The sequence below is a fragment of the Balearica regulorum genome, chromosome Z (genome assembly GCF_011004875.1).
Source record: "Balearica regulorum gibbericeps isolate bBalReg1 chromosome Z, bBalReg1.pri, whole genome shotgun sequence".
Classification (NCBI taxonomy): domain Eukaryota; kingdom Metazoa; phylum Chordata; class Aves; order Gruiformes; family Gruidae; genus Balearica; species Balearica regulorum.
In genome coordinates this window covers 6,510,144-6,522,504 of record NC_046220.1, presented here as the reverse complement: position 1 = coordinate 6,522,504, position 12,361 = coordinate 6,510,144, and the positions used below count along the sequence as shown (strand labels likewise).

Below are 12,361 nucleotides of genomic sequence, written 5' to 3'. Positions count from 1 at the left end.
TTTTGAAAAAAGCCCAAACTTTCAGAACTGATTCTCAGTGCACAAATGGAAATTGCACAGCCTTGTCTCTAGAATGAACTATCTAGTTCAAAACAACCACAAAACAATTTTTCTTGGAGTAGGAGGGAGCAATTGATGGCGGAAATGAGAGAGACTCATCTGTTGCTTTAGAGAAGGACTTTGCTTATTATTCAACTCTGAAGTATTGCTCCAGGATCACAAGGGCTGTCAGCAGGAATGTTTCATCTGGGGAATCTGAAGGAGGTTCCTGACACAAAAACATGGGTTGTCAAAACTGTTTTTCTGTGTTAGTCCAATCCATCAAAAATATTTCTATCTCTTCTGAGTATTATTATTGATTTATGAAACAACAGATGTGTCTGCTTGTGTGTCTGTGCATGTGTGCATGCATTAATAGGATTTTACAGTTGCCTTCCTTCTCCACTGCCCCAAAGGGAGGAGGAAGATAGTTTTTCAAAGTAATGGAAGAAAGTGAGAAGAATAATGAGAACCAGAAGAGATGAACATGATGCACATGGGTGGAAGAACAATGTCTTAGTGCTGTGTCACAGAGAGCAACAGCAGACCCAGTTGTTTCCCAGCTCCTATAGCACCCTGCTACAGTGTCAGATGATAACTATTTATTTTGATAGGTGAGCTATAACCTAGATTGCAAAGGACAAAGTCATCAAACTGGTACAGAACTTTGTGTTTGTAGATAGTCATACACTCATAGAAGTGTATTTATAATAATGGTCATGACTCCCTGGGACATCTCTTCACTGCACTGTATCTTCTTTAAATTTGCTTTGCAAAGTCCCTGCAAAAGGATTCAATCCTCCTTCTGATTTTTACAATCTGCTACAGTTAGTGAGAGCTCATGTAGACATACTTATGGCTATGCTCAGTGGAGCATCTTCGGTCAAAATGTCTGAGATGTTTTGGATATCACCATCTGTGATAAATGATGATGTTTGTAAACTGTGATGTTTAAACCTATCTAGGTGTAAGTTTGCAGTTGCTTCTTTTTTGATTTAGCTCAGTGAAACAGGAGCAGTGAAATAACGATGATGAGTGTGGTTTAGTATCTGAAAATTGAAAAAATCCAAACAAAGGTTGTTCTCTGTTGACTCTTCTGAGGGCATAATATTTTACTGTTCGGTCTGCACCTTGTACCATGCTACTCATCCACCTCTTCTTTCAAGAAAGGTCAAACTATCAAAGGAAATATTAAATATCCAGTGCAGTGGGGGCAAAACCACAAATGGATCTGCATGCAAAGGTCTACATGGCTCTTGTCTTGGGCCAGGATTCATGCAGTACAGGCAAAAGCAGCATAGGTCAATTATTTGAGGGCAAAGTGATTTTGTTTTGATTAACACTGTGATATTTTTCTTCTTTGAAAACCAAGAGATTCTTCCTAATATGAACATAGTATTCCTTTCCAGATTAGATAATGATGAAGATGAACAAGGGGAGGGGAATCTAGTATTAAATGCAGATGCTATAAATTCCCCTTGCGTGTGACTTTATGTGAATGGTAGTTATAGGTACTGTTAGGATAGAGAAATAGTTACCAGAGAACATGCCAAAAAGAGGAAAATTGCATGATCAGGAGATGCTATAAGTCTCACAAGGGTGGTTAAATTGTGGGGACCTGCATCCCACTGCCAGAACTGACAAACTCAGAATACCAAGAATTTGCTGAATTGTTACACAGCTACCAACATACACAAGCATCAACCATGTATGACATGAACAGCATGCAAGAAGGCAGAGCCTGCTATATGCAGATGTTGGAGTGTGTGAGTGAATTGCATAAGTGATTATGTTGTGAGAAGTTACTGGTTTTTAAAAACAACAGCTTTATTAAGAACAGCTTATGAATAAAGGCATTCTAATGAACAGTAACTGTGAGCTGTTTCTTCCCCCACATCAATACTCTATGAAGAGAAGGGAATTTACACCACAGAGATGTGCAAAGCACAAGTAAGGCAGGAAGGCACAAGGCCATGAAAATTAATGCCTAATTTATTGATGGCTAACTCCAGAAGCATTGATCATGGTTTTCAGTAAGATCTGACCATGGGTCCTGGTAAGTAAAGCTATTTATGAGCCTAGAGCAGATTATATCAAACATTTTGCTGAAATTTGTCCTAAGAAATAATTAGTTTTTGTGATGATCTGGTGCTGTGAGACAGTCTCCTTCCCTTAGTAGAGTCACTTAGTAGTGACTCTCTTCTCTAGCACTAGGACTTGTTAGAGAAACAAAGTGTTTTTCAGCCTAAGATAGACCACCTGGAATTAGAGTGAATTAGTCTGTTGTTATGTGTAATTGTACTTTTCTTTTAGTAAGACTAAAATTATTCTGCTGAGCCTTGGCTGCCTGCAGTTCTAAGAAATGATGACCTTGAAACTGTTAGGAGACCAGTGAAATGAATTCACTTCAGTAGCTTTCACAGTTCTTTGAGCAAAACAATTCCTGGTCATTCTGGCAAGGACTTACTCTAAATTGTGGTTCCAGAAATGGAAGACATAAAAAAAAAAATCTAATAGACTAAAGCAGCTAGACAGAATTTTCTATTTACTCTCAAACCTATCTATATTGGAAAAGGGCTACAGTGAGATTAATGCGTTAACTTTTCATTTCTGAATCTGGTTTTGATGCCACTAGAGGACTGAGAATTATTTAACTCCAGCTGTTTTGATATATCATTCGTGAACTGGATGACTATTGTTTGTACAGTAAGCAGGCAGCCACATAAAAATCATTCTTAAATGAATTCAGTGGAGCGCTCCCACTAGTAAAAGGTTGAGCTCTTGAAAAAGATAAAAAATTTACATGCTTTACTGAATTTGTAAGGGAACATGGTTCTTGCAGAGAGTGGCTAGAGGTCAGGCTTTACATTTATGAGCTATAACTTCTGCTACTACAAACCTTAAGAAGGTTTATATTGGCTTCACTTGTTCACTTACTTTTTTCTACGAGACACAATCCCTGCTTCTGCTAGAAACCCACAAAACAAATTTAAACTGAAATCTTGGCTAAAGCAGACCAGCAAAATATATCTTACTGCACTTTTGTTGTGTTTTAGTCCCAGGCAGCAACTAAGTACTGCGCAGCTGCTTGCTCACTTCTCCCCCCACTGGGATGGGGAGGAGAATTGGAAGAAAAAGGTAAAACTGGTGCGTTGGGATAAGGACAGTTTACTAGGACAGCAAAGGAAGAGGAAAATAACAAGAACAATATTAATAACAGAATATACAAAGCAGGTGATACACAATGCAGTTTGCTCACCGCCCAGAACCCGATACCCAGCCTGGCCCTGAGCTGCAAACCCTCCTGCCTGGCCAGCTCCCCTTTATACACTGAGCATGATGTCATGTGGTATGGAATATCCCTTTGGTTAGTTTGGGTCAGCTGTCCTGGCTGTGTCCCCTTCCAGCTTCTTGTGAACATTAACTCTATCCCAGCTGAAAACCAGGACAACGTTGAGTGGTCCTTGATGGCAGCTGAAGCACCCTTGTACCTCTGAGGATGTCACAGAGCACATCAGTGTAGTCATCCAGCAGCCAGGAGAAATTATTCAAATCAGCTTTGATGCCTGCTTTTGCCGTGACTCTGCTGTACAGCGCTGCACAAACAGCTTTGGTGCTCAGAAATCATATTCAGTGCTTAGTTTAGGCTGTGCTAAGTGTAACTGTGAGTTAGAGACTCTCTGTCTCATGGTCTGCTTAGTGTGTAATATTAACAGGTCCTGATAGCTGTTGATATTAAAACTGCAATAAATGACCTTTTCTAGGTCGCGTGTAATTGGAGGCCAATGTGCGCAGAAGGACTTACAAAGTGTAATTAGGTTGCTACCACACTACTCTACTGCTATTACTGCCCTACTGTAAGCAACTATGTCACTTACATAATTTAGGTAAGTGTTGCTGCTTATATAATTTACATAAAAAGAGATAAGTAACTATCTGGATAAACTCAGCTCTGCCAACTGCATTTCACCAGGAATAAACTGCACATGCTTTACAACTTGGGCACAAAAAATGTGCTGCTTGATGGTTGACTTCTGAGATGCGGTGACTGCAGAAAACTCACCTGACAGTTCGCAGCCAATAAGTTCCATTCTCAGTGTGCAGTGTCTTCTGCACACCTGAGGATACAGCCGTATGTACTGCGCCTTAATTGGAGGGGTGAAGTAGTTAGCGTATGGGGTGATGTTGTCCACGTTTCCACGAAACACCTGTGATAAAATGACATACTCATAAAAATGTGCCAGGAGGATTACTGGAGGTTTAGTTGATTTTCATACCTCAAAAATAGCCGTGTTGTTCTGCTGACCATCCCAGCACATTTCTCTGCAAGCTTTCCCCAAAGAGAGGTTGTTTTATCATTTCTAGTGCCCAGCACACAATTTTTTAAGCAAAACATACTGCCATTGGCTTGCACTTGCATGTTTGCCACCTGCACTGAATCAGGGCCTCTATCTTGTCACTCCTAGAAACTGAAGCTATTAATGCAATTAAATTATGTCTTCTTTTCTAATTAGTGTATTAAATAGTCCCAATTCAATTTAGCCTGCCATTATTTATGCTGATTGACATTTATTTTTTCCCCTCTACTTCAAAAACCTGATTCAACTCCCACTGAAGTGCACCGTAACCCTCTCATTGATCGTAGGGGGAGCTGAATTAAACCTACAAGCGTTCTTTTCAATTCACTCCTCACTCTAACCAGATATGGTTGTACTTTGTTTTCTTCCTTCATTATATACCTCTTCACACAGCATTTTAATTTCCTAATAAACTATGACTAATGCTGCAAGTGCCTTAGTTCTATCTTAACTTACAGAGTAAAGAGATTTTTGTTGCTTTGTGTGCACAAGTCTATAAAAAATAAGTGGTAACTATAAACCGTAAACACATACTTCCCACTGGTTGATACTGTTTGTGCAGTACAGAGATTAGCATTGATGAATGGGTTCTATGCTTTTAAGGGTTAACACTAATCTGCCAATGTAATAAAACTAAATTGAAAACAGAGTAATGAGTAATTACTGGTAAACTAATTAAAATGAAAATCAGTTAAGTGTAATAAACAGGATTATTCTAGCTTTGGGACACAGTATTTATACAACCATCAATTAAAGTATAAGAAATTCTTAGCAGACAGAAAGTGCAAATTTATTGGTTTGGTGTTTTTTTTTTTTTTTTTTTTTTAGAGAACAAAGCAAACTATATCATACTGTCAGGCAATTATACTTATCTACCAGAGATACCTCATACCTCTGAAGGCAGCTAAACCATAAGATGTGTTCATATACAGATGACTTAATCTTACCATATCTTCATTTTTGCCTTTTACTTTGTACATTGTCCATGACTTCCCATTATTACTGTATGCGATCTTGTAAGATTTTACATATTCTGGACTTCCAACTCTCTTGGCACCTTGAGTTATAACTCCGGTGACTCGCATCTTCTTCTGCAGATTTATCTGAAATAACAGTACAACATTATCACTAACCATCTGAGAGACACAACTGTGGTTCTAGATTCCTTTGATTTTTTATTTTTTTTAAATGACAGAAAGGAAAAAATGTAGTCATATTTCAATTATTATCTTTACTCTTACATTGATTCCTTTAATCTTCCACTCATTTCATGTATATACGCACACAAATAAATGAAACAAATGGAACCAAAAGCCTGTATTATGCTTACGTCTTCATGTGTATTTGTACACAAACATATATATATATAGTTGATATATAGGACATTACTGGTTTATTACTGGGATATAGCATATTACTGTCATATAGGATTACTGCTGTATATTTCCTTCCTAAAAAGCAAATGCAACAGTGTGATAATTTACCAAAGGCTGAATATTCTGTTCTATTAGAAGCCAGTTTGCAATCCCATACAAAAAAGCTTAAGTTAACTTCAGGTTAAATTTCTCTGTGAAAGTAAAAATACAGAGATGTTCTGTAAAGCAAACAAATAGGCCTTTACTTGATTCTCACTGAAAATTCATATATCTCAAAATCATGGTTGAAATGCTAATCCCAAAACAGTCAATAGTAAAATATCAGTGGCTATCAGTGGATATGAACATTCCCTTTGTACTTGTCTGAGTTGACCGCAACACCTTGAATTACAAAACAAGAGGTACGGAGAGCTCAATAATATTCAGACAACCTTAATTTTGCATTCTTTATCCATCTATGATATGGGGAAGCCAACTATATTCTCACAAAATTCAGAATGTTATATTCAAATCAAGCAATGCCACCATCATCAGCCTTGTCCCTGAAATGAAGTCAACCAAGAAGCAATCTGTGACCATTGCACTTCCACCCTCTTGCTGGCAGGCAGAAGTCTGTAACTTTTGCACCAAACGAAGCTTAACAAAGAGCTTACAGTGAGAATTGGGTGAAGGTGCAGGCGGATGTGTGATAAAAGCAGATGAATGGAAATACTAGAGAGTAAACAAACAGGATAATGTAAATAATACATTAAACTACATTAGCACTTGCTTCATCTAAATGAATCTCATCTCTACTCCCCAGTTAGTGGAGCTGACCCAGTGCACTCCCTACAATTTGGGATAGCAGCTCCAGTACAAGAATACATGGAGTCAGAGACAGATCAGGTATCTGCTGTCCAAATACTTTAATCCCTTTATTCTTAACAATGTGGTTTCAAGATTTTCTTTCACTTGGTAATGTTATCTAGCCTCTAATAAGGATGTAAGATGATCAAACTTCAGTGTTTCAGTATCTTACTGTGTACACAATGGGAAAGTGGAGAAAGAATTTTACTGCGGTTTTTTTGAGGGGTTCTAGTCTCTACTACTTATCTGAAATAGTTGCGGTTTTGATATTTTTCTTCTTGAGGCAAAAGAAATTTCAGTGTACTTTTACGATAGTTCTTCCTATAAGTAATTAATAAGCACTCATACGCCTTTAGAATAACAATAGGTTGTTTTAGAGGTTTAGACCCATTGAGAGAGCAGAAGCTGCCAATAAAATTAATCTTTTTACAGGATCTTGCTCACATATATCAGGAAAACTCAGGAACTTTTGCGATTGCATTGGGGAGAATAGAGTCACATTGGGAATTTAGACAGGTATAAATTAGAAGAGATTCAGGCCTTTTTACAGTCTTGGGAAACATTTTCTTCCTCCATTCCTTGTTTCCCAGAGAAAAAAAAAAGATATTATCTTTGTAAAAGGACAGCTCCAGAGACTACTATCAGCCCCCTAACTACATTTTAAAATGTAGTTAAAAACATAGTTAACATAGAATAGTAACCAGGCAGACATAAATGTTTCTGGAAGTCTCTTATGCAGATTTCACTATCTGTAGGGAATTTAAGAATTAATAAACAGGCGAGTAAAAAAAATTTTCATATATTTACAAAATTGTTAATAAATAAGTGAACACCATGTCCAAAAGCAAATTAGAAAGCACAGTCAAACAGAAACCAACCACTGATTATTTGCGTTTTACATATACTATGTATCTTCATATTTTACTTTTTGGGAAATGGAAGATATAATGCAACAGCAAATACATTTTCTTTGATCTAGTTATGCATATATCTAGTGCTCTTTCAGCTTCATTGCCAATTTTGCTTTTTTTTCCAGATAATAATCTAGGGAAGGTTTTTTGGATGAGAATTTATGTGGAAATTTTTTTCCCCTGTTTACACAGAAAGAGCAGTTTCTAATGAAAACATGGCTTTAACCATGGGATATTATATTGCCACACTGGCTCCTTTCCATGACCCAGCCTCCATCTCTAATGCACAACAAATCAACCACTACAATTCAAGAAGCAAAACAATGACAAAAAAAGCCAGCCAGAACTAACCTGCGAAAGAGTTTAATACTATGGTAGAAACTGAAACTTGAAAAAAAGAAAAGTCCTACTTAATGAAGGGAAGATTTGGTTAGATACTCATGAAAATGAAATTAAAACAATTTAATTTTTAAATACCCATTTAATATACATACTGTTTAACCTATGTTCTTTGAGTGTCATGAGGTGAAAAAGCCTGCCTTTGTTCTGCTATATACCAGCCTGCTCTATACGCTTATCTGGATGTCAGTACGTATAAGCTATACAATTTCATTTACTTCTCTGTTTTAGCAGACAGAATCTTTCCTTTTAGAGGCTTTCTTGATCAGTATCCATACTCTGAGTCACAAATTGAGCTCTGGCTTTAAGCTTTCAAATCCCTGCAGCTTTCTTACATACAAAATCCCCATGGGGCTAACATCACACCTGTGGTAGCTCCATTCAATGCATATGGATACACCAGGAATTAATTGGCCCTTTGTGTCTGGGTTCTTTTATGTTTTAATTTTTTCAAGTCAGAGCTTAGGAAAAAATAAAAATATTACAACTGTGCAATGATTACATATGATGAAGGAGGTGCTGAAATCTTTTTTATTTAATGTACTTCAGTAGGAAGCAAAGTTCCCAATGTGAAATGTGAACTAGCTATTTTAGCACTAAAAGCATTTTCAAAGGTATTTTTTTCTATGGCAATTGCAAAGAAAAACAGCTTAAGAAAGCTCTGCTTTGTGGACTCAAATCTAGGATAGAATATTATATATTCTAATTACAGAGGTGACTGTGTTTTAAAACAAACAAAGAGGTGAAAGTCACCAGGATAAGAACAAGAATATAACACATCTCTTAAAAAAGGTAATAGCTTATTCAGTTATAAAGGAGCCCTTATCATTACCTAGATTAACTGGAAAGAATCAAGGGTGATAGAAGATCAATAGTATTTTGAGGGATTTACCCCAGTAATTTAAGTATTAATGCATGGTAAAGACCTTGTAAAAAAGAAGATACTTGCATAGAAATTTGAGGAAAATACTTACAGCCAGAAAAAAGAGACTGATCAGTTCTACCACCCCTTCTTAAACATAAGGTTATTTTGGGAGTAACAGATTTAGACTTGACACAGACCTTCTCCATGGACCTGCGTTCAGCCCTAGCTCTGAGGGTGCTCCTGGGTCCAGCAACTTCCATGGACCTAATTCACCCAACATATGGCAGGGATTTGGCTGCGATGTTCACAAGCAGATCCGAAGATGCGTGCTGCCTTACATCCTCATGGCATGGAGCCTTTTATGAAACTTGGATAAGATGCCATTTAACACCTACTGGTAATGGAATCTGCCTCAAACGGGTTTTGCATTTCAGTGAGGAAGATTTCTGGGGCTGGAATAAATGACGAACACTGAATCACTCGGGTAAAACTGCATGTAAAAGAAAGCCAGTAGTCTGACATCAATTCAGTTAAACCTGATGCTACAAGAAATAGATTGTGTCTACACAATATATGGTGGATGATGCAAAATCACCCTGCTGATGTTGCAAAAAGCTCAGCTAGAGTGCAGGCATGGCAGTGAAGTTAATAGACAGTGCCGAGGGACAAGATAAAACACTTCAGAGTCAGCGCTGTATACGCTGTCGAAGGCTGAATTCATGTACTGCCAGTCACTTGGTGCCTTCTAAACCATGTCATATAGCCAAAACGAAATAAAAAGAAAATCACTTGAGGCATACTCCCTTGAGTGCCAGGTATGCTCAAGAACTGGGGAATAAAATCCACTTTATTGGTTTAAAAAGTTCCCAGCAGTCGCTGAAATTTCTTTTAACCTTGTTCCTTTCAACCACCACAATCATCTTGACTCCATGATTAAACCACTTTTACGATCACAGCAGTTTATAGAGTCTTGGCCTCTTTTAACAGGAGAGAAAAAAAATAACCAGCATGCCAAGTTTCCTGCTCTCAGCACTGATTCTGTAGGCGTAATTATCTATTAAACAATTTTCAATGATGTACTGATGTTTCTGACTACAATGACTCACAGAACTCTGTTGTGGGATGCTAAATCATTCAGTTGTCTATTCTGATAAAGAGGTAGCCAATCAAGATTTTACTGCAACTTGAAAAAATCCATATAAGAAAGGAATTAAAACAAATGAAAAAAGAGTATTTTCACAGGGGAAAGTGGCAATATTAACAAGGTAATTTTACAAGTTCCTGTAGATTGTACGGGATTGTGCATCATTTTAAAAGGCAATTCTGAATCAATCCTGCACGTCTGCATGGTCTGTGGGCAGCTTCACTTTTAGGTGTGAGTAAATGTAGGACCATAAGACTAGAGGGAACAACTTCATTCTTGCTTCCCATAAAAAACAGGAGGGTATTCAATAAACAGTGGTCCAGAAAACAAAGATAAAAAATAACTTCCCATCATGCTTAACAAACATCAGAATTGTAGAAAAAAGACTAAAAGTCACAGTCAGAATAAGTCAATGTAACAGAACAGCAGAGATTAGGGACAGCACCAGTGGAAGAGGTTCATATTCCTCTTCAATTTGTGATCAAATATTAGTATATTCAGTGTGCAGAAGCTATGTACCTGACAAAAAAGATAGATACAAAATATCAGTTGCATCTGTCTCATCTACATTATGACAGGCAGGAGAGGAGAAGAGGAGTACAAAGATGGACTGACTTTAGGAAGACACCATATGTGATGCTCCTGGGCAGAATACATAACCATATTCCCCTCATTTGTTATGGCACTATTAGCAGTCACACCACTAACATTTCATACAGAGCAGGTTTCTCTGAAGTGTATCTTAAGAGAAAGCTTCCAAGAAATTCTCAGATTAAAATCTTCATGAAACATTGGGTCTTTGAGACTGTAAATATGGTTTTACATGAGCCTTCATTCATAAACAAAAATGAAGTTAATGGAGAGCTATGGTGTTCGCCTGTTTAAGTTATGAGATACAATAGCATTGCTATAAATAATTCTCCCTCTTTTCTAGCACAAAGTATATGTATTTTTACTAATACTTACTATTACTCATGTAAAAATAGGGTTGAATAAGGGATCAAGGTTATACTGGCATTCAGAGATTTATTACAGCAAGCCTTCTCTGCTGATTTCATCAGTTTTTGAAGGATTGAAATTTATTTTTTTTTATTTTAAGTCATAATTCTGATAAAGCTAGATAGAAATCACCCACAGAAACATTCTCTGATGAAAAATAGGGACACTTGCCAATGGAAATGTCTGTATTAAACTCAGGAAAGGAGTAACCTGACATGATTCCCTCAATACTGGGAAATTCAGTGAACCTGAAAGCTCCCTCCCATGTTTCCTTTTCCACCTTCAAGCACTAGAGGTCCTGGACATGACTGAACATCACTGTTTCACCTTGTTGTCATGTCAAGAGCAAGGGGCTGCAGAACAGGACTCAACATGTGATGAGGTTCAGGAAGGTTGAAGCAGGTCAGTTGCTATTATCTTCCCTGTTGCAAAGCATTACTGGCACCTGGACGTAAGGTGCTCATACATCTTGCCTGTCTGTGGCTTTTTGCTAGTCTCCTAATCAGCATTGTCAGCAGAACTTCACCAGATTTAGTTGAGGGCATTAATGCAGTCAGCATAGTACCAGTGATATGTGTTTTAACTGGCATCCAGATTAGGTAACGGAGTGATTTATCCACGGTAGCACTCCAGCTGTTGCTGCCATTCTGGAGGGGGCTTTATTACATGGAGAAAAGCCAACATGTTTTATCTTATAATTAGGTGAATGAATGCAGTCATTTGCTACAGGTCACTTTACAAATAATAATTCCTAACGTGATCGTTGGATTGTACCTTGCAGACAAACCAATTAAATTTTTGTTTCGCTGATATGGATGCAGATCCAGCAAAATCTCTTCACAACCTTCTGTTAAATCCTCATCCTCACAATTCTGTTGTTTCCAGACTGCCTCACCAGACTATCATGTCTTATGGTAACAACAAACATCTCTCAGGCTTTCCCTGTAGTCACTTACAGCTTAGCCCTGGCCAACCATCTAAAAGCAACTCATCACCTTTTCTATCTTCAATTAGACTATTTACATGCTTCAAGTTAGGCATAGTGAATCAGAGATGCAAACTGGCCCACTAATTTAGTTTGCCTCTCTGTGAAAAGATCTGAATAGAGGTTAAACCCTCTTTGTATGGAAAACATAAATATAGGGATCGTTTGGCCCATGTAATGCTAATACAGTGGAGCATATGTTATGAATATTACCAAAAAGCACTCACTTCATTTGGCTTTGTTGAGAACTTTACTTTATGCCTCAGAGAGTTTACATAATTAGACAGACTTAGAACTTGCTTGGTCTGTTTCTTCTTATTATTAAGTCATTATTTTAGTCCCAAAGGTAGTTGTTATGAATGCCATTAACTGGATGATATGAATTATTCAAATACTGGCATGTTTAGACTGTCATCTCAAGAAGAGGCCCATAATCAAT

The 12,361-nt window shown here is 37.5% G+C and overlaps 1 protein-coding gene across 3 annotated transcripts in view; it reads right to left on the bottom strand.

Moving 5' to 3' along the window:
- Nucleotides 1–12,361, bottom strand: part of EDIL3 (EGF like repeats and discoidin domains 3) — a 271,141-nt gene that overhangs the window by 55,127 nt on the left and 203,653 nt on the right. For all 3 annotated transcript variants that reach the window (XM_075740487.1, XM_075740486.1, XM_075740485.1), the window contains 2 exons: nt 5,345–5,500; nt 4,103–4,247 (listed from right to left, as the gene is read on the bottom strand). In XM_075740487.1, coding sequence (XP_075596602.1) covers nt 4,103–4,247; nt 5,345–5,500 — 301 coding nt within the window. The remainder of the gene's footprint in view (nt 1–4,102; nt 4,248–5,344; nt 5,501–12,361) is intronic.